This window comes from Rhopilema esculentum, chromosome 20 (genome assembly GCF_057945365.1).
Source record: "Rhopilema esculentum isolate cy_ngs chromosome 20, ASM5794536v1, whole genome shotgun sequence".
NCBI lineage: Eukaryota > Metazoa > Cnidaria > Scyphozoa > Rhizostomeae > Rhizostomatidae > Rhopilema > Rhopilema esculentum.
Genome location: NC_142834.1, coordinates 2,076,119 through 2,099,034, shown reverse-complemented (window position 1 = coordinate 2,099,034; position 22,916 = coordinate 2,076,119). Strand labels below are relative to the sequence as shown.

Here is a 22,916-nt window from a genome sequence, read left to right as displayed (position 1 = left end):
TTGATGGTCATGAAAAAATCTTTAAAAGTGAAATATGTTCGATTTCTAAATTCAAGCAAATCTTTCTCATAAGCTTCTAATTGAGTTATTATTCAAAATTGCCCTGTCTATTCTAATTGAGTTATTATTTCAGGGCCCTTAATGACCCCCCCTGGTCCCCCTCCTCTCCTCAGGACTATTTATGCCTCTGCTAACCAAATTTCTTCATTCTCAGTAGACAGAATATAACTCAAAAGAATGGCGTTAATTACAAGAATCCTCAATTTTTATCGCAAAGAATAAAAAGAAACAGGATTAAACGCTATGGAAACATTAAACTGCCTTTACGCGATTAATTGCAATAAAAGCGAGAGGTTACACCAGATGTACAAAAAGTATGCAAATTTGTAAAATTCTCTGCATAAAAAGGAGTTTATCAAAATTGAAGTTTTCATGCAATCTCAAGCTTTAAACTCGTATGTGTATATATAATGCCATTATGGCAATACCTAGTGGCAAATGTAATATTGTGTCAACAGAAGTTTTGAAAGGCCCAATGAATTCGATAATGCAAGCTTGGCATCGTATAGCAGCACTGTCTTACCTATCCACAATGAGGTATCAAACGTTGGTTTGGTGATATCAACAGCGACGTACTGTTCATGGATAGCTTTATTTTCGAGAGGGAAAACTAAGCATCTAACTAGGGTTTTTGCATGCAATCAGTTCTCGTATTCAGGCTGCAAATTTTACGGATTTCAGTGAAGCCTCTATCCCGAGCTTGAAATCTGAGTTCCTTTATGATACATAGATGATTCCGTGCTCATAGTTGCCTTAGCTGATATCGAATTATTGATGCATTAAGAAATACAAAGACTCGTTTATTAAACAACTTGAAATCTGAGTAAAAGCTACCCTGTTTGTAGAAACCGTGCTTTCTAGCACAGTGTTTTACTACAAATTATCTTTGGATCTCTTCAAGATATTGAAACTAGTCCAGAACAAATGCTAAATAATGTTAGCTATTGCTGAATTTAGCCAAGTTTTCGGGGTTTCATAATTCTTGGGGGCCTTAGTGCACTCGAAAAGCCAAGTAAGTCTAGCTTTCCTGTTCCTGTTCCTGTTGGATCTTCCTTTTTGATTTGTTCAAGAGTGGAAGCGTAACATTCTGCCGGAATTGCATCTGAAAAACAAGAAATGGTAACAATGAAAGTTAGGAACGGAAATAATAAAATCTAGCACGCAATTATTGCATAAGTTTCAAGAGAACTTTTTAAAAATACAAGAGAGGAAAAAATAATTTAATTCAATCTCGAAAATATAGAGATAAAATTCACCTTCAAAGTTAATGTTATTTTTTACAAGTATCATTTTTTACAGTTTACAAGTAAATTTTTATCCGTATTTAAACATAGTTCTGTCAGTTATGATCAATATAAATTAAGTTACATACCTACTTCTGATGTATTTTTTAGTTTAATTCATCGAGCTATTTGGTAGTTCATTATTAAATCGGCAAAAACTGTTTATTTTGATATTGAAAGATGAGTTGGAAAATTGCAAATAATTTCAACTTGACAAAAATGCAATGTGCTTTATTTCGCAAAAGTCAAAGCTTTGTCGATAATTCGATCCAAATGAATTACGTTGTTTTTGATTAAAAAATATAAATTTAAATCTATTTATTTTCCTTGAAACAGATTAAACAGGACTATTTTTATCAATTTAGGCATGTAGCGATATTTTTAGTTTACGGCTGAGCTTCCCTATTACTTTTTGTCGCGTTCATCAAAAAGTAAAAAGTACAAAAAAGTAGGTTGAAGTCAATTCAGGATTAACACAACAGTGCATTGACAGGTTCTACGCAAATTCACGATAAATAGTTAAATACACAACATCGAATTAATCTTGGATCCAGCCTTTAGCATAATTAGCTACATACGTCAATGTAATACAAGTATAACGGAAACTTAAACTTGGTTCACGCACCTTCACATTTCACAGCGATGTCTGACCAGATGACACTCTTCTGTGAGAATACAAACAATCCAACTCGCCCACCTTTGATGCTCTTGTCAAACAGGCAGCCTGTGTCGAAGTATTTATCCTTTCCGTCGTAAACTTGAAGCCTAAATTTTTTGAAATAAACGACCATTCAATATTTCATTACTAAAACAAACAATTTGCAGTCCTACAGATCTCCTGGTATTTATTTCTCACAAACCTTCGTTGTTTCCTAAATCAAAACTTTAATAGGTTATTGAGGCATAGTTTTGTAGGAAGGACGACTTGATAAGGGTCTTGATAAGGATTTTCTTATGAACAGTATTTCTCGGCGTATAAGTCGACCCGGCGTATAATTTGACCCGGCGTATAAGTCGACCCGGAGTATAAGTCGACCCGGAGTATAAGTCGACCCGGCGTATAAGTCGACCCGAAGTATAATTCGACCCGGTGTATAAGTCGACCCGGCGTATAAGTCGACACTTCATTTTTGGCTGAAAATACATGACTTTTAGCAATACCCTGCACATAGCAATTTTTTCTCAATTGTGAACGCTCAATATTTTATTAAGAAAATATTAATGCAAGTTTTTGCTCGTCCAAGTATAAACATCATTCGAGTTTCACACTCTTCTACCAAAAGGTTATCTTTTTCAAAAAGACTTTTAGCATAAACCTCCTTTAAGGTACAAATTTCCCGAATACAAAGCAAAATTTTTCGAGAACATATCAGTGTCGTATAAATCAAGGTCGAATTTCCACTTCTGTTTTTCGGATCTAGTAACTCGACTTATACGCCAAAAATGCGGTAAATTTTTTCAAAAATATTTAACTTCAGTAATAGTTGATGATTCTACAGAAAAAATATTGCAAAATTTTCATCAATATATTTAGAGCAATTAAAAAGAATTGAAAATATGAGTCAGACCTGATTAATCCGACCCGTGGTCTGTGCGAAAGGTAGAATCTGTATGCTCTTCGATCCTTCCATCCACGCCTTAGAGGATCTTGCCAGATTAATCGTGCCTGGTGAAATTTGCGCAAGATTATTCAAATTGCAATAAAACGTGTAGGGTCTATAGTCGAAAGAATTGGTTGCTAACCGACGGAATTACACTGCTGTATTAACAAACTAATGGTAATAAGCAAAGCTAGCAAGGAAATAAAGTCAGCTCAATGTATCGAGCAATATTGAAGTTAATTATTCTAAGGATTGCATTATTCAAAACGTTATGTTCCCATTAGAACTACATACCTGGCCTGCTGTGTCTCCGGCATGCCAAAGTGCGTTTCTCAAAGCAACTCCGATACCAGTTTTCGATTTTACTGCCTGTAAAAGAAATAAATTTAATGAATCTAGGCCTTTTCATTATTATAAACAAATTTTTAATTTGGACATACGACTTTCAGTGTTTAAATTTAACGCTTTTGTTCTATTTAACAATGCTATTTCCAGTATATGACATGAAAAACTTCATGATTTTTATACTGATCTTTTTAAGTCCCAGTTTTAAGTCCCACAAAGCGGATTTTAAGTCCCAGTATTAAAAGACATTTGCATACCTTAATTTGCATTCCAGTGGTACCTTCTGCAAGTGTAGGGTCTCTGTGCCAATATGTCTGATTTTTTTGTTTCCACTGTACAGTGTAGAATGTCGACGAGTCTTGGTAGCCGAAGATGAACCCAATATAATCGTCGTCCGCGTGAGTGTTTACGAAAATCGTACCACTGAATTCAATTGAGCTCAGAGACATAGGTGCTAGAAAACAGGGTATCTAAATGTTAATAGCGCTGAATACTTAAAAAAATAAAAATAATAATAATGTTATTTGTTATCACAAGTTTTAAATCTGTAACACAAACTTCATCGCAGTTGTCGTGTTCATTAAAGAAAGATGCATATAGGAAACACGTGACTAGGACTTGTTTGAATATTTTGGAAATTTCACGAAAACATTGGCTGACTGAAATGGATTAGTTATGATAGAAAATCAAAGGCCATAGGGAATAGAAATTGACATTTTGCAAATACTGCAGCATTATGTCAAGCTCTCTTTTTGCCAAATAAGATTATTAACACACAGGATTAATCTTCAGCGATAAATACCAAGCAAACTGAAAGTACTTGTTAAAAAATAGGCGAAAATAAGTTTTTAAACAGCAAAAAGAATGAGTACAAAGGGCTAAACTCGATTTTGAAATTTCTTGCAATTCAATTTGCGTCTTTCAGGAAAAAGTTCTCTGTTGGTATTGATAAAAAACAACAACTCAAAACTTTATTAGGTTTTGATTTTTTGTAATTCCTGTCACACCATGGCAGATTAATCTTGTGTGTTATTTAAGTTTATACAGTCGATTTTTACTCTCTAGGGAATTGTAAGAATTCTCAAATTACAAAATGCTCGATTTATATTTACAAAGACTCGAAATATAGAGGCTTATTTTCAAGGGACCTAAGAATTTTGTTCGAGTTAGTAATTACACGAATTAAACGTGTTAGGAATCGACGACAGGGTCGATTGTATTTATATACTCAAGGAAAACTCTTCCATTGGCAATAAATGATGCATGCGCTATATTAATTTACATAAAGATGTGTCAAAATACAAAAATGAAAGGATGTCTTCATACCGACAGCGATACCAGGGTCAGAGTTTAGCAGCTGCTCAATTTCTTTTCCCTTGAGAGGCAAACATTTATTTGCATTAAGTATAAGTATGATTGGTCGGATAAGTCTTGATAAAAGTCAAGTAGGATTGGATAATCACTAAAAGTTGCTTCGCAAATGGAACACAATTTGCGTTGTTTGCTCTTGTGATGTAGAGTCGACAATCGTTGTAGATTTACGAATGCAATAAAATTCAAGAACAAATGAAGTAAAACAGTAGGTATTAAGTGTGAAGCATGAAAATTTTGCTGATAAAAATATGTTACTTTATTAACCTATCTAAGTCGATTCAGTCTTTGGACTCGAATTGTGATTGAGTCTAACTGAATTGCAATTTCGTCTTGCAATGATGCTGAGTGCAGTTTTTTACTTTTTTACTGAATTTTTTACTGACTTTTTTACTGAATTTCAAACATCACATTTTTTACTGCAAGAAACAGAACTTGAAACTTGACATAAACTCCTTGTTGGGGAATTTTTAGAATTTCACAAATCTATCGTTACCTTGTTTCTGATTGTCCATTTAGGGTCCTTTTGAGAAGAACCAATTGGATCCAACGGAATCAAAATAAGAGACCTGAAGTCTAACACTGTCAAGTTTCTGTTAGCTGGACAATCGTCTAGATAATCTTTGATTGTGTCACCGTCAAAGTCTTCAGCACAAAGATCGCCTCTTCCGTCACCTAAAAATACAAAAATCTTAAATATTATTCAAGTTCTTTTGGACTAACCAACAATAGATAAAATATGACTTTGTTCTAGAACTACTGTTATCTAAAAACCTTGAGTTCAAATATTCCAATGTGCAGCATTGCAAAATTCCAAGCCCTCCGACTGCTGCAGCTAAAATTGCTAGACGTAAAATTTAGAATGCTAAATGTTTAGGCTTCACTTTACTTAAGAAGTGCATATCCCGATAATTTATCTTTGCAATTTCTGAATTCTTTTACAATTGCAATATAATTGACATTAAAACTTGAATAGCATAGATTTGCTATCAGAGCTTTAACCAATTGATAACTTGGCTTTCAGCCGATTCAACCAATCGTGCTTCAAAAGAGCACTTACCATCAGTGTCAAGTTGTGCTGGGTTGAAAATCAACGGACAATTATCATATGAGTCTTCAATTCCATCATTGTCACTGTCGTTGTCACATGCATCACCTACAAAGTGAGTCAAGAATGAAAAACAACATGCTACGATGCCTCTGATTTTCTACATTGTTGTACCAAAACCTAAAACTTAACAAAAGTGTCTTGAAAGAGGAAAATTGTGTTTTCGTCCAATTTATACACGTATCATTCTATATTGGAAGCTTTGCACCCAAGTATAGGAAGCGCAAATTTGCTAAAGGTCTGCCAACGAAATTATTTGGTCATTCTATTGTGCTATGTGAACATTACAGACATTCCAAAGAAGGCTCAAAGTTGTCACAAGTACAGAAAAGTGGTCGAATGTTGCGACAAATGCTAGATTATCAAAGATTCAATCGTGCCAGTAGTTGCTCTTGCTCGTTTCTCGCAACGTGTACGGGATTCTAAGCATGCAATTATGCATTTTTTGGCAGAACTTTTGTTCCCTCATCATTAGGCCGAAGACTTGTTGCGATCTGCATGGGTTGACATTTGCATTGATATTTGTTTAAAAACAGAAAAATGCTTCTTAGGAACAAAAGTTCTGAGGTATAATTCAATGAATATTGTTATAACCTATGAAAAAAATATCTTACTGAAAAATAAAGGGTGCAGCCAAAGGCCCTAACACACAACCCCTGTGAATGTAATCTTATTTTGGTGAACATATTATGATAGTTTAAACATAGTCTCGAATAGCAGGAAAGAATTTTAAAGAGCAAGATGTTTTGACCTACCGATTTTGTCGTTGTCGCTGTCGAGTTGGTCAGCATTATCAAGGAATTTGCAGTTGTCTTCTATGTCAGGGACGCCATCTTTATCACTGCAGGAAATGTAATTAGACCAAGTTTAGAAACTGGTTTTTGAGGCGACGTAACATTAATTCAATCTCAAAGCTTGCGATGTGGATATCAAGAAAATAAGCTGCTTGCATATAGTATCAAGAAGATATTGCAATTTCAAAGAGAATACGAAAGTCAGGCACAAGAATTAGTAAACAAATCGATCGATTCACATATTATGATAAAAATAGTCACATGTTAAATAAATAACGACATTCGTTAAATAAATAAATAAATTTTACAAATAGAATAAAGAGAGAAACAGTCAGTAGAAACGTCAAACGTCAAATACCAAAATTAAAACTTTGTTATTAAAGTAATTGACAATAATCATTCTGCAATCGAACAAATTTTTGAGATATTTGGCGATGTCATTTTATTCGCTAGAATTTTCCACCACGAGATTTCTGTAGGTTACGAGGTAGCCATAATAATATTCTGGCAATGCTACAGCTTTTAAGAAGTTAGAAAGTTGTGTGTATTTTGTCCTTGCAGAATTTTAAATTATATAATTAATTTGCAAAGAGCTACTTCAACAAAATTATCGAATATGTATTCTGGTCAACTTCAATTTAATTTTATGTATAGGAAGTTCAGTAACAAAGAGGAGTTCCATTATACTTGGTTGTCACTACAATTGCTTTTCTGCAACTTTGTCAGTTTGAAGAAGGTAGTTAGGATAAGTAAGGCATTTTATTACTGTTAACAAAGAAAGGTGTAATTTTGAAGTTGTAGAAACTTTTTGTTAAAACTCACGTATCAATATTGCTGTCACATGAATCTCCACGCCCATCGGAATCTGCATCTTTCTGTGAGAATGAATGAAAATACCATTTGACTAATCTTGTCTGCTAATCTTTGAGATTTTTTGATGTAATAAATGAAACACCAGGTTTTACTGTTTTTGGTATCATGTAGTTCTTTGAAAGTCACACTTGAGTTTGAAGGTCAAAAACTAAACCTTGACGTCGAATAACTAAGATATGTCAATTAAGCATTAATTTTTGTTTTTTTATTCTTCTAAATACAGTCAAAATTTGTTCTTATTAAAAATTTTGGTTTACATTTGTTCAACTCTATTGTGTTTTCAGATAAATTCAGGTCGGAAAGTTTTCATATGTTATTTTTTGCCAAAGTATAAAATCATGCCGCCAACAAGAAGAACAAGTTTGTTAAATTTCTCGCTATGCAACTTCAGATTCTGTTTTGCTGAGAATTGCAAACAGAAACCTAACCTCGTTATGTATTCATGCAATAACTTTTGTACAAGGAGCACAAAATATATATAATGATATATAGCCGTCTCTCTACTTCCTCCTTACCAATATCTCCTAATCATGACAATGTATGTATGCAAAGGATGTGAATTGAGGCAGATCTGATGAAGCCCTGCATGCCGGGGCGAAATATTAGTATTTGTTTAATTTAATTTATTTTGGAAAATTTATCTCACAACTTTGGATTCTCGTCGCTGTTTTGCTTTGTTTCTGAATTTTATCCTCGTACTTGTATTATACTCATTGCAAGATTCACAGAATCCGGCGCACAGCCTATCCTGCGGCTATTCCTTCCCACACAATATAATTAAGGCTTACTATCTCAAGGCAAACTAGAATCAACACCGAACGCGCGCAAGGAAAACATATAAATCAATTACAAAATCATAAATAAGTCATTGAAATTGAGTTTAAACACCGAGGGCCGGACGGAGAACTGCAAATCAGGGCGAGGTTTAATTTCTTAGCAAAATTGTTCTTGTCGTTTTTGTTTACTCTCCGTTTGTTGCGGAGGTCCTTTATCACTTTCGCTTAATTTGTGACATCTCGAGTCTCCTTTCGTAGCCTGTAGAACAGTTTTGCTACAGTGGTCTTAGAACGGTATGGATAGCAAAAAGGTTTACCTGGTCTTCATTTGGCGTGTCCACGCAGTTGTCACATGCATCGCCATAATTATCTTTGTCTGTGTCTTTCTGATCATAATTTGGAACAAGTGGGCAGTTGTCTAAAATATTCTGAATTCCTGTATAAAAAAGAAAACAGTTTATTTTTTATTGAAGGCCTCAAGGAATAAACAGTTGAAGACTGTGACAAACAAATAGGCTGGGACATCCTATCAAAGACCATAGGATGTCTCTAGCTAGCCAAACATTATTTTTGATCTCCGCGTTTAATTTGATTTCTATGTAGCTTATTTTTTTATCCATTTGACTTCTTTATATCTCAGAAGCCTTAATCTACTGAGATAGGCCTTAACAGGGGCGGATACAGAATAAAAGTTGACGGTCGCACATTGACACTGCCCAGCAGGCGGTCTAGGGGGCCTCCCTCATGATCAAGGGCAGAGCCCCCCCCCCCCCCCCCCAGAACCATAGCACTTAGGACTGGGCCCTGAAACCTTCAAATTGTTCAGTCAAACATTTTTCCCTCTAAAAGGTTTTCCAAATTTTCCAGCAAATCCAACACGCAGTTGAAACAAAATATCTTAAGATTCAGAAGTGTTCACTTCCTGTGCACCTCTTCCGTACAGATAAAGAAAATTGGGACTCTTCCCTTTCACAACTTACAACCTCATCCACTTTCTTCCCTTGCCAGCAGTTGTGCGGCACAGTAATCTAACATAGTGTTTACAGACTTTTCGTGCCGCACAAATATGTGAAAACTTGAAATTTGATTGGTGAGATTTGGTAAAACATTTGCATAACAAAGAGCCCTGCATATTTGTGCGGCACGGGCGACATGCTTAAAAATCATACTGTTTACGGTCTAGGATGGTATTGGAATATTTTCTTTATTGAATTAAATCGTAGCTTTGTGTGTGAGATCGACCAAGTTCGGTTCTGTGTTTATTGTGTAAAGAGAGCAAAATGTATTATCTTTAAGGAGGAAAATAAAAGATTGTGGTAAACATGATTGCCTTATTTCAATGACTGAAGACTAAAATAAATTCTGAAAATCTGACGGTCATCCGTGCGACCTGTGCGACACCCTGAATCCGCCCCTAGGCCTTAACATGGCAAACGTTTTGCTTCTCTTTGAAACAGATCTAGCCTCAACAGAATACTGAAGTTAATAGCTGTTTAAGAAAATTAAAACCAAAGGAGATTCTCATCATCGAACTGTCTTTGAAATCAAAATGTCAAAAGAGACAAGGGCAATTGATCATTAGTCAACTAGGGTCACAAATGAGATTCTTTCAAATTCCGTGTCTAGGACAATTGACGACGTTGCACTGGCCAGACATTCAGGTAAATTTCAAGGATTGTTTATACTCTTCATTTGAAAATGGCTCATAGCTTCCTCAAGTTTTATTACCACTACAGGATTTGCCTATATTCAACTTCACCAGTCATTGATGAGAAAATCTCATTATTCGATTTGCACCAAATGTGTCTCCGATACGACAGTGTTCCAACATCTCAAGAGAGAATAGCTCTGCAAAGATGTTATTTACATTCCGGAAGAATATTTGGCAGAAATAGTCAAACATACCGTCATTGTCAGCATCAGAATCGCAAAGATCTCCAGTGCCATCTAGATCAGCATCGAGCTGATGCTTGTTGAAGATAAGTGGACAATTATCACAGCTATCGCCATACCCATCACCATCTTGATCGAGTTGCCGGGGATTTTGCGTTAACGGGCAGTTATCCTTTCGATTAAGGAGTCGTATTAATACAAATCATTAATCATGAAATTAATAAACTAAGATAAAACTTTAAAAAATATGAAATAAAGATTTTGAAGTACAGTGAAGTACAGTACAGATGTATTTTGGTGAAATGCGCGAGGAATTTTTGCTACATGTGACTGTGCACTTAGAAAATGGGTAAAATCCACGATAAGTCATTTTACACACAATGGGTAAAGGAAGAATGAAAATGCACGCTAGTTCTATTTGATGGAAAAACCATTCACGCAAAAATCAACATTAGAGCTTATAAAAACAATTTTATAAACTTTGTTGAAAACATCGTTTAGTTTCTAGCATACGAAGGCCTTGTTAGCAAATGGTTTGTATATTGAATGAAGCAAAAACTGAGAATTCGTACGAGAATATTCTTGCAAACTTTATGTTCTATTAGTTTCATTTCAACAATATATCAGATGAAGATCACACTGAATCGCAAACTTATGTTTAAACACTGATTAAAGTTTGCTAGCTTTGGTTAATCACGACAAAATGAGTCATACCAGCTCGTCATTCACCCCATCACCATCAGCATCACGATCACACAGATCTCCTTGTCCATCTTTGTCATAATCCTTCTGGGCACCATTTGGAACGTATGGGCAGTTATCCTATTTAACAAAAACGAAAAGATCAGATTAACATATTTTCATATTCGTCATTCAAATCCAGTCGAAATTAATTTCTTTCAAACATTCCTTTATAGACACCAAAAGTTGTCCATGATATCTGGATTTGTGACAAAACAGATCTTGACTTGTCAAAAACATTTCATTGAATGGTATAAGCGTTCTAACTCGAAAATAATAGCTTTTATAGACAAAAGAAAATCAAACGTAGATTTGCAAAGTATCGTTGAAGACATAAACGAGACAGTCTGTTACGAAAATTACTGAACTATTACATCTCTTGAAACCCGTCATTTGATTGCCAATGTGAGGTAGATTTGTCAGATAGCTCTATAAAAGTCTTTAGGAGCCAAAAATGTTCACCAGGAGCTAACAAGGGTCTGATTAAACTGTAAACTGGAGCCGTAATGGCTTAGTAGGAACTATAAGGAGCTTTAATGAAGCAAAATGTAGAACTATTGATCTAATAGATTCTCTGTGATGTAAATTGATGCCGTATTTGGTTTCACGGCCTCTTATCAAAACCAGTTGACTCCGAGGCTACTTGACTGATTGATGTTGTCGAACGACCTGTAAGACATATGGTCATGAAGAAACGCAAATTTTTTCTTTGAAGAATAATGCGATTTGATGTTTTCTTGTTAGAACCAAAGCTGTACTCTTTACTAACCGCTTTGCACTCCATTCCTCCGCAAGGCAATGCTTTGTCGGGTATGCCATCTGAATCAGAATCGTCTCCGCAATGGAAGCCATTACCAGCAAATCCTGGTTTGCACTGTCGAAAAGTGGAACAAATTGTATGTCACAATTAAAAGAGCAATATTACTTAAAATACTAAGAAATAATGCGTTTTCTAAAGGTCTTGCCAAAGGAATCAGACATCCGTAAAACATCACGCAACTTCGGAGTACCAACATTGTTCAAATGTGTCCTTTCTTTAAATCATCCTTCAAGATTTACATCTTAATCCTATTTTGATATTATAATGGTGATCTGAATACACATAAAGATATGCAATCAATTAGTCGAATCTATATATTGTTTTTGAGTTACTAAGGGACAAATAAGGAATCTTCTTGATTAAAAAGTTTATGTATCTAGAATAGCATTAATGAAGAGCTGGAAAATATTCTGAGCATTTTCAACCATAGCAAAACACGCCTAAAAAATTTATCAATTCTGAAAATATCCTTTACCTGACAGTCATAATTCTTGTCTTTGCTTCGCGAAATGCATTCGGCATTCGGGCCGCATAATGTCTCGCCTTTCTTCTTTTTCTCTTCGCAAACACCGACAAATCGACACTTTCCGACTTCTGGCCCTCTGTACCCGAATGGGCAAGAACATTTGTAAGATCCCTAGAGAGCAATTTTTGAGAACTAACAATTGACATAATGATACAATAATGCTTTAGGAATACCAGAGGAGCATTTTAAAAGTGTCCATAAAAAAATCGCTGCAAGTGAGATCTAAAATTAATGTTTTTGTTAAATTAGTACACAAGTTTAAGTTTCTGGGCAGTCAATTGGCGAATGGAAATATGTCTTGTTCTACATATTAATATTTCAAGCTGAGTACTTATATGCTACCGTAAGCAGATATTTGTTGTAGCAAATCTTACATGCTATTTTTATAACGAAAGGTGGTAAAAATGCCTAATTTTCGGCTATGGCCTAGGTTCGTTTACACTTTCCGGGGCTGTGATTGGTTCAGCCGCGAGAGAGACCACATGATCTAGCGCAAGCTGTCAGCCAATCAGGATTTGAGCCCTATACTACCAAAATCGAATATCTAACGTAAGAAGGCCAAAAATTTGAAAAGAGAAGCAGACACGTATAAAATTAGATTCACGAAGCAATTGTTGGCAACCAATGCCTAAGAACAATTGTTTACCAAAGGATTTTGAATCTTCAATAAGGTATTGCAACTATCAAACTAGGACTCCTTTCATTCTTTATGTAAAATACGATTTGCGACTGAAAGAAAGCCATTCTAAGTTAGCTGCTTGAAATATGGGAAGATTTTGCGAAGGCTTCCACTAATTATTCTAACAATCTTTTGGTGGTACAAAACTTGTAAATGGCTTTGAAAAAAACAAACATTTAGTAAACTAAAGCTTTTCGTCTGACACTCTTCAGAGTTTAAAACGTCAGAACATAGATCGAAAACTTTACACTAAGAAATAAATATACCCAGATGTGAATCGAAATAGGCCAATCAGAAACACGAGCACATGACTGTAAAGGTTGACCAATCAGACCACTGGTAACATTCCAATAGGCAAGCGGCACTGATTGGTCAACCTTTACAGTCATGTGCTCGTGTTTCTGATTGGCCTATTTCGATCCACAACTGAGTATATATATTTCCTAGCGTAGAGTTTTCGATCTATGTTCTGACGTTTTAAACTCTGAAGAGTGTCAGACGAAAAGCTTTAGTTTACTAAATGTTTGCTTTTTTCAAAGCCATTTACTAATTAATCTATAAATTTAACTAGTACAACATGGTAACCCTGTAGGGTTCAGATCGGAAATGGTACTTTCCTATCATTTTGCTTGTATGGTATTAATCAACTCACCACAGTATTGATGCAAGCTGAGCCAGGCGGGCATTTGAAGTTGCCAGTTGTGCACTCATCAATGTCACTGCAGCTGCTGAAATCTTCACCTGCATACCCTTCAGGACAGCCACACTTATAACTACCCTACGGGCGGAAAAACAAAAATAGTCATTCAGGTGACATTTATGACAGAAAATGACATATTGAAATGCCCATGATGATGCTATTCTTTAAATAAAAACTGGAATGAATGGAATGAAAGAAATTCACATTCACAAACCTATCTGCCTTATACAGCCAGGCAAAAATATTGAGAGCATAACTATCAGAGGGAATACAGGTATTGATACTCTTATGTTTTGGATGCTGTGCGAACGATGTTTCGAGTAGGGCAATGGTCTAAATTTCCTAGCAAAACGCTTAAATATAATAAAGAGTTCTATATGAAGTCAAAGTCCTTATAAACTCTTTGATTCCCTGACAACAGGCAAGTTTCTGGTCTCTCGCCAACCCTTTTCCTGTTCGTATTTTCAGATAGAACAAAAATGGAACAAAGTAGTTTGAAATAAATACTTCTTTGATAGGAGAGTTCAATTTTCTTAATTTTACTGGCTAGAAATTGTGATTTTAAAAGAACAGTAACAAGCAAAGAATAGAAACAGTGCAGAACACATATATTATCTCTGTGCTTAAAGAAACTTATGTGTCAATGCGACTTTATAAAAACACCATGTTCCAAATCATTGCGAACTTGTTTGAATCTCACCTCTTTATTTGTAATTCGACATCTCTGTTTGGTTAATAGAAATGATTATATGACTTAGCTTATTTAAGCTTGCAGCTACAAAGGTGAACAAATTTGAAATCTCACCGGAGTGTTTCTGCAGACACTGCCAGGAGGACAGAGTGTGATGTTGGCATTGCATTCATCTCTGTCTACGCATTGCCCAAATTCATCTTCTTTATAGCCATTCTGGCAAGAGCACTGGAAACTTCCCTGAAACAAGAAGTGAAAGATAAATCCCAAATGCACAGCTGTAAATTCAACTCTTACAAATTTGTCTGCCTAGTTAATCTTTAAATGGCTCTGATAAAAGCAAACATTTTGCAAAATGATATTTCTATAGGCACGCAGCACTGATTGGGTAACTGTGCCGGTCATGTGTTTGCGTTTATCTGATTGCAACAATTTCAGTCAATCTATTTCATTCTTTGGAACACTTATTTTGAAGTTTTATACTCTGAGCTCTAAGGAGTGTCGGACGAAAAAGCTTTAAGCAGTATGTTGTGAAATGTTTGCTTTTTCTAAAATCCATTTTCAAGTTTTCATCGCCAAATTGTTCAAAATCAACTTCATAGTACAAATCTCATTTTTAAGATAGTGTTTAAAAGAAAAAAATGATCACAAGTAAGGTTGTACAATGCTTTAGCCAGTTGAGAACTTTATTTTGTTTTCAATTCATTATGTAGTAGCAAAAAATTAGCAGAAAAACAATACAAACCAGAGTATTGATACATCTTGTTCCCTTTGGACAAAAATATTTTCCAGTTTTACATTCATCTTCATCGGTGCAATCTCCCTTGTCGTCGTTCTTGAACCCTTTAGCACAGTCACATCTAAAGCTTCCCTGGATAAAAGCAGAATTTCACTTCAGTCAGATCAAAAGTCAGAAAACTGTGTGGAAATGTCAAAAACTACGATTTTATTATATGAAATCCCATGTAAAGAAAATATACTAGAAAATGGTTATATAGATGAACGGAATTTTATCTATTTAATGTAGGCTTAAATAACGAGAACATTGAAGAGGAAATTTTTCCATCTAAAATCACTGAAAATTAATCTTTTTTCTATAATTGATAAGCCAAGGAAAAAAATAGTCCTTAGCAATGTTAAGTTCTAGCCACGTCATAGCAGATCTGTAGCAAAAATTTCAATTTGAAATTGCACATTTAGTTTTATTCGACGAGTGGTGTCATCATTTCAGTACTTTATTGCAGGTCTCTAAGGAAACAGCAGAGGCAAAAAAGTCAACGTGCCATTTTGATGAATTCCGAATAAAATCTTTGATCGTAAGCCAGTTACTGAGACTTCGAGAGGCAAAAGATCTTTGCACGAGACAGACATAAATGTTTGGAAGGAAACCAAACCCACAACTGAGAATTATCTCAAGTGTGATATCTAGTTTTTCAAAATGGATGTTATCATTTTCTGGTTGATAATACAGGTGAGATACCACTGCGGTTAGTTAAGGTTGCATTTATCATACCTCTGTGTTAACGCAACGACCACCATGAGGACATTCAAATGCCTGATTCTCACATTCATCTATGTCAGTACAATTCCCAAGCTCAGCTCCTTTGAATCCCTCGGGACATGAGCACGTATAATTCGCCTGTTTTGTAGAGAGTACATTTCAGCATCGGCAATCAAGCATTTAAAAGATTCAAATCTCAGCGGGAAATGTAGAATCTCTTGAGATATCTTCCTAGATTTTGACTTGATACACATTAAGAAAGTCTGTAGTGAAGTTTTTTCTTAAGACCTCTTTGGCTTTTGTTAGCAACAAATAAGTCCTAAAGGTATTTTCAAAATATCAAAGGGTTTCAGAATCTAATAACTTTCTTTCAAAGGCAAAGATGGATTGTTATTAATTTTCACAAACATATTCCAGTTTTCATTAACATGACATAACATGCTTAGCAAATGACAATCTAGCTAATGCCAATTGAACTTACCACTGTGTTGATGCATTTTGTTCCGGCAGGACATTTGTGTTTCCCGGCCCGACACTCGTCTACATCATTGCAATGGCCTGTCTTGTTTTTATGAAATCCTTTTAGGCACGTGCAATTGAAACCTCCCTGAAAGGAAGAGACAGACATAGTTTAACGAACATGTTGATAACGTATTTTCACGTATTTTGAAAGTTCTCCAGATACACTGAAATTGGACGAAATTGTTGATTTTGATTCTTTTTATTATGATGCAACAATGATGCAAGTCTAAGAATCCTAATTTGAACCAAGATTTCGAAAATTTTGCAAAAGACTGGTATACTTCAAAGAGAGCTTGAAACAAGAAGGTTTTGTTCTCCAAATTGAGTAGCGTCTCACAAATGATTAAAAAAACAATGAAAATTCTAAAAACTGAACATTTATCGTGAGTTCCGAAAGCATGATGAGAGTAGCTAAAATAACTTAATTTTTGAGACATCGACAACCTTGGTTTCATTTTATCTTCCAAGAAGTTTGATTACATTTCAAAGATCGCAGCGGCGAGACACATTTTTTGTTTTTTCTTTATTTGGAGGTGACTACGACTTTACTTTTGAACCTGCCTTGGGCTGGAAACGTAAATCTACTCATTTTCATAGTCTCAAGGGTAGAAAATTATATTAAATAAGTCATTTAATTAGCCGAATAGCTGTCGATACATTTCTCAAACCACATATCATAAACAGTCTTGATAACAACACTCTTGAGAAGATCCATGTCTCACGAGAATTGCAAGACAGTTTAAAACAATTGGATAAATGTCAAAAGAAAAATTCAGCTTAATCTCCTGAGATTTTAAGCTGAAAATCGCACCATCATTTAAAGCTTAATGTCATCATAAAATCAAATTATTGTGCTAAGGTCAACAGGTTTTACAGAAAAGTTAATTGGCAATAGATTATTTTCTCAAATAAACAGTTTTTTGCTAAAAAAGAAAGTTCGGGAAAGAAAAAATGATCAGAGATTCAAGATTAGATTTAATTCACTGCTAAGATGTCTTGAAATCAAATGATTTCGTTTCAGATCTATAGCATCGCGAAGATAAAATATAGCGCTCAACTTTTTAGAGATAATAAGGAATATAATAGAGTTTCCAAATAAACCTTTCACACCACAAAAATGTAAGGATAACACGAAAAAATAGGATAATTGAAGACGGCAAGATACATGTTTCCGCTTTACTGTGTTATCGGTAAATAATGGAATTTATTACATCTGTTGTGTGCATTGGTGAAACTAAGATGGCAAAACTGTTGATGCCCTTATTATAAATTGATATTTAGAGAAGCAAAGCTGTTCCTGTTTCTTAAAGAATTGAAAAGCGTTTATGCAGTACAAAGTTTACTAAACAAAGGAAATGTCGATCGTTGGTTAAAGAAAAGGCTGACCTGACATCTTAGCTCAAGGATTAACTGCAAGTCTTGAAGAGAAAGTGCAACTTAATGAAATTTTTTTGTAATTTGAACGTCTCTAAAAGATAACTGTCTCTCGCAAATCACTACAATTGAATCACTTTAGTGTCTGGGTGACATCTTTGAGCTTGTTAAACTGTTAATACAGCAAAATGCTCTGATAATGTGACAAAAAGAAGTACTTATATTTGGCAACAGAGATGAACTTGAAGGCAATTATAACTTTCGCATGTTTCATAACATCTAAGACAAGGAGAACATGGTTGAAATCATTGTTCAATGGAATTAGGGAGAAAAATTTTTGTGGCTATAGCTAAGACTTTGCTACTATTATGTAAGGTAAACTTAGAATAGTAGGCCGTTTTCAGTAAAACTAGCTGTTTACGAAAAGGCTGGGATTCAACTTTTTTTTCAGTTTTGATTGCATTATGCTTTTGCTGGCATATGGAGGAATGAGCAAAAATTACAAAAACAAGCAACAAAAAGGTACCAAGTAGTTGTGTCTGAGAGCTTTTGTGCACTGTTTGTTAAAATTATGCTTTGTCTTTGCAACGTTTGGTTTCATCCTGCGCTGGCCTAAGTGGCCTAAAGGTATTTGAAGCAACTGCCATTTGAGGATCAAATATTCGAAATCATTGAATTGGAAACTTTACCGGCTGCCTCCAATGTCAAACTGCCAGTTACGTGCAGGGCTTGGTATACCAAAGTAATCACCGTTTTAACAGCTGGTTCGAACGGAGCAGAAAGGAAAATACTTGTAGTTAAATAATTAACTTACGACTGTATTGACGCAGAATGTGGTCGGATTACAGGGGTCATCCCGCTCGCTGCACTCATCAATATCGACGCAGCCTATCTCTGGGTCCTCTTTGAATCCCTCATTGCAGCCACATTTGTACCCTCCCTGTGAATTACAAGTTGGTATACAGAAAAATGAACAATTGTATCTAAATGGTCCTAAACTCCAAAATTTCTTCTATCATTGATCAAAGGCTTAATAATATTCATTGAAGAGAGCACAAAATACAGTTAACTCTCTCACAGGAATTTCTAAGAAGCACCCTTCATTCTCTCGAGATTTCAATATAGATTGTGTTACACAGTTTATGCAATGCAATGTGTCATGCCAATTTTCATATGCGGATAAGAAATTGACAAGATTCAAAGTAGCATCAATCACATGGGAGTTATTTGCCAAGAAAGATGGTATCGACAAGTATTCTGAAATAGAATTAAACGCACGGCAGTAGAGAAGAAGTAAGAATCATCATTTCTATACTAATTGAATAATGAAATTGTTTTTGATAAACTCAAAAGTAAAACATTGCAAATTGTCATTTTACTTTTTTTAATCCTAATTCATTGGTGACCTGACCGACTGAGCAAGCTTTCAAATTTAATGACTTTAAAATGGATTTTACTGAATTCTATTCCAATTGGTCTGTCCTGGTTCCAAAGCATCAGCTCACTAACTCCTCTTTAAGGTTATCGACTTTTCCGTAATATTTATTAGCTCCTGGCCTACACTTCATATTAAACTGGCTTTTCTGATTCAGATAACAAGTCGAATGAACGGAAACATATTCACAGAAAGAGAAAGGCTTACCAACTCGTTAATACAGATTTTGTTGCCGGGACAAACAGCCTTCCCTGTCTCACATTCATTGATGTCGACACAGTCGTCTTTCATCTTTTTGAAGCCGCTCTTACACTCGCACGTGAAACCACCCTATAATGATACGAGTTTTGTCTTTTATTTGTTTTGTCCCTGAGATAAAAAAACTTCATTTGAAAAAACGTATTCGAAATATATCTACAAAAATTAATTTTTTATGCAAACAGGTCACATTTGCATGAGTAGGAAAAAACAAAGTAGAGTAGCGTCTCTCGAGAAATACTCTCATCCTCTTGAGAATTGAAAACAGCATAATCATTAAAGTTGAACTGTACTGACTTGCTAAATCGGTGAATCGCAGAAGAGAGTATTGAAAGGAACAATGATTACAAATGGAGATAATATTAAAATAGTATTACTATGAAATGGCTCTGAAATATACAAGAATAATACAATGGCAGTGACTGCTCCACATGGAGAGAATACAAGGGTCAAACTTCAGGACAACACAAATGTCAGTGTGTTTTTTTTCACATATTGAAGAGATTTAGAGATAGTTGAAGGCCTTTGTGCAACCGACATGCTTGTGCAAGCGGTTGCTTACGCAAAAAATGTGCTGTTTTTGTATTTTCATGTCGTACGATAAAAGGCCGGTTTTGACAATATTGTCGCAAAGTATGCCGGACGTGCAAGAGCCTTTAAAGCTTCCAAGTTTTGAAAGAAATGATTTTGGATACTTTACCTTTCGATTAACACAAACAGTATCTTTAGGGCAGCTTACTTCAGCACTTTTGCATTCATCGAAGTCTTTGCATACCTGCAAAACAAACGATTTATTCACGTAGATGTAGTAAAAGTTTTGTTTAACCATTCTACCGGATTGCAATGTGAAGTATGAAGCTGTAAGAAATCACGCGATGCCAAGTTATTTAGACCAGAAATTGGTGAATTCAAAAGCCAAAACTTTGCTAAAGTTAGGACACAGTGTAGCATCAGTACACAGAATGCAATGTTTATTTTAAAGGCTTGAGTTGACGTCATTACGCTACTAAATGCAAAGTTATTTTAATAGTACAAAAACAATCTGGCCAAATTTGTGATATTAATGTTATCTTTCAAAGACTTGTGCACGGTAAGACATGCAATGTAAATGACTAGAGAGCAAATATCTCATAAAAGCAAGAAGGCTTCTTTAAAGAAGTATTCATACTTGTCGATGCGTGGCAGCATGAACAATGCCAACGCCCCGCAGCGTCTTTCCATCGAATCCCTCGGGACAAGGACTGCATTCGTAGCCAGGTTGAAGATTGATGCATTTTGTTAGTGGCGAGCAAGGAGCCAGTTGACACTGAAAATGAGGTCAGCAGCGAAATCAGTGCATATAGATAAAAGAAGGGTGTTGGACAAGTTATTTTTCATTATTAAATAGATTGAATGATGAAATGTCATCGATCGTTTTTGTCATACTCCACTCGTTTGCGTTTTCTCTCTCTAAGAGCAAATCACATTGAATCTCGACATACCTCATCAATGTCTTCACAATGAAGGCCGTCGCCCTTGTACCCTGCTGGGCAGTTCCCGCACTCAAAGCCTCTTTCTTTCTCAAGAGCAGGGGTGCATGTCACGTTTTTTGCACATGGGCTGGAGGCACATGGATCCGGGAATGCCGCTTGGCCTAAAAATTTGATCACATACTTTATGAATAAACCAATTTATAAATGTTTCCATCTCCAAATACAGTGAAAGACCGCTTACACAACAAGTTGTTATGGGGACCTTGTTGCCTGGTTTAAAAAGGAGGGGAAAAAACAAAAAAAATTTTTCCAGAAAATTTATTTGATAGCCTTGCTTTGCCGAGTAAGCTTGCATCAAAAAAACCGTTGACATAAACTAAAACAACTATTTAACTTAATTGTCATTATAAATTCAATCCAGGAAAGAGTATCAAATCACAGTGGGTATTATTTGGAAGGGATGCAGCATAAATATTGATGACTATAGCAACTGACTTCTTTGGGTAAGATTCATCACTAGAGAATTAAGGTTTATTTGCTTAAACTTTTGTCACAGAAGAATTTTGTTCACCAGAATATATATCATGGAATAATAATTTTGGTGATATAAAAAGTAAAGAAATATGTACAGGCAGATGACTGTTTTACATTAATCTACATCCATGATTAGTAAAATACGAATTTTGTCTGTATGCTAAGCTAAAGATAGCAAACAGGAAGGAGAACAGTTCACCGCGCTGATTCAGTTACCATGTGCAACGTCAAGGCTTTCAGGAAGAGACTGGGTTCTAATGATATTTAGATTAACGTCATACAAGATAAGTACTTACACACAGGACATTGCTCAAATATCTTTCTTATGGCTCTGATGTCATTTTTCTACAATAAACAATGCATTTTGACTTAGTTAATCTGCTTGAAATTATAAGCATTACATCGGAAACTTTAAAGATTTTTCGGCAATAAATATTATAACATAAAAAGTCTTTAGTATACTCTTTCTATATAGAATATGTCTTTCAGGTATAACAGAACAATGGACGTTTGCAATATGTAATTTTAAACATTTTAATTAATACTCCTCTGAGGTAATAGAAATTAATCTTTACCAGTTTGTCCTAAAGTGCTTCATGCCGTGTAGGCAGAGCTGTACACGCTATTTGGTGTAAAAACAGGACGGTTCTGCCTGCTATTCCGAGTGATACGATGGTCAGGCAAATGTTCTGATTATTACTAATGATGTTGCCCCCTGGGGGGGGGGGTACTTGGATACCAAAACGACGGGGGTGTGGACTCCTAAGATCTTTTTGGTGAACCGGCTTTAGAAAAAAAGCTAAAAATGACACCCGGCTTTAGAATTTCTGGAAAAAAAGAACAAAGGAAAACCAAAGTTTTGGTGCCAGTTGCCATGGTTGCCAGAACACCACAAAAACAATGGGCGGGCAGCCGCTTTGCTGTCATTTTTGAATAGAAAAAAAACGAAAATCAGGCAACCGGCTTTACAATATATCCTTTGAACAGATACCCGGCCTTAGAATAAAATGCTGAAAACGATACCCGGAAAGACGTGCACATCCTGTCAGTAAATATACTAAGTACCAACCCCCCCCCCCCCCGGGATGTTGTCGTAATAGTAGCTTAGAGAGTTTCCCGATGGTTACACTAAGCGTGACTCTCGGAGTAGCAACTTTGAACGGTCCTGTTTTATGCACCAAAAGCAATTGTGAGGTATACGCTGGCCTGCCTTAGGCGATTGATTCATTCTAAATTCCTTATTGCTTATTAACGAAAGCTAATTAAAACAAGAAGAATCTAAGCTGCTAAAGACTGCAATGAAATTTTGCATTTAAATAAACTATAAGTCTGAGATGCGCTTTTAAAGATTAGTGTCGCTTGATACAATTAGAATTTGCAAAATGTATCAATGACAATGGTTAGCTAACTAATTATGAAACGATATTGCTAATCCTCTTAAAGATATTACATTGAGGTAAGAGGATCGTGGCAATTTTGAAATCGCATCAAGAAAGGTATCTGAAAAATCCGGAATTAACCAGAAAAACTACGTTGAAAATGTCTTTTTCAAGAGCTCC

The 22,916-nt window shown here is 35.4% G+C and overlaps 1 protein-coding gene across 2 annotated transcripts in view; it reads right to left on the bottom strand.

The window, feature by feature from the left end:
• Positions 1-247: 247 nt before the first annotated feature.
• The window catches only part of LOC135687688 (uncharacterized), a 38,904-nt gene continuing 16,235 nt past the window's right edge, over positions 248-22,916 (bottom strand). For both annotated transcript variants that reach the window (XM_089114312.1, XM_089114314.1), the window contains exons 4-29: positions 21,654-21,702; positions 20,833-20,984; positions 20,520-20,657; positions 20,052-20,126; positions 19,301-19,423; positions 18,473-18,598; positions 16,244-16,369; positions 15,775-15,900; positions 15,007-15,132; positions 14,376-14,501; positions 13,523-13,648; positions 12,141-12,302; positions 11,615-11,719; positions 10,819-10,926; positions 10,117-10,276; positions 8,529-8,647; positions 7,385-7,437; positions 6,524-6,609; positions 5,721-5,816; positions 5,157-5,335; positions 4,616-4,664; positions 3,547-3,743; positions 3,239-3,313; positions 2,912-3,009; positions 1,969-2,108; positions 248-1,162 (exon numbers count right to left, since the gene is read on the bottom strand). In XM_089114312.1, the coding sequence (XP_088970438.1) occupies positions 1,014-1,162; positions 1,969-2,108; positions 2,912-3,009; positions 3,239-3,313; positions 3,547-3,743; positions 4,616-4,664; positions 5,157-5,335; positions 5,721-5,816; positions 6,524-6,609; positions 7,385-7,437; positions 8,529-8,647; positions 10,117-10,276; positions 10,819-10,926; positions 11,615-11,719; positions 12,141-12,302; positions 13,523-13,648; positions 14,376-14,501; positions 15,007-15,132; positions 15,775-15,900; positions 16,244-16,369; positions 18,473-18,598; positions 19,301-19,423; positions 20,052-20,126; positions 20,520-20,657; positions 20,833-20,984; positions 21,654-21,702 (3,069 nt within the window). In that variant the 3' untranslated portion in view covers positions 248-1,013. The remainder of the gene's footprint in view (positions 1,163-1,968; positions 2,109-2,911; positions 3,010-3,238; positions 3,314-3,546; positions 3,744-4,615; positions 4,665-5,156; positions 5,336-5,720; positions 5,817-6,523; positions 6,610-7,384; positions 7,438-8,528; positions 8,648-10,116; positions 10,277-10,818; positions 10,927-11,614; positions 11,720-12,140; positions 12,303-13,522; positions 13,649-14,375; positions 14,502-15,006; positions 15,133-15,774; positions 15,901-16,243; positions 16,370-18,472; positions 18,599-19,300; positions 19,424-20,051; positions 20,127-20,519; positions 20,658-20,832; positions 20,985-21,653; positions 21,703-22,916) is intronic.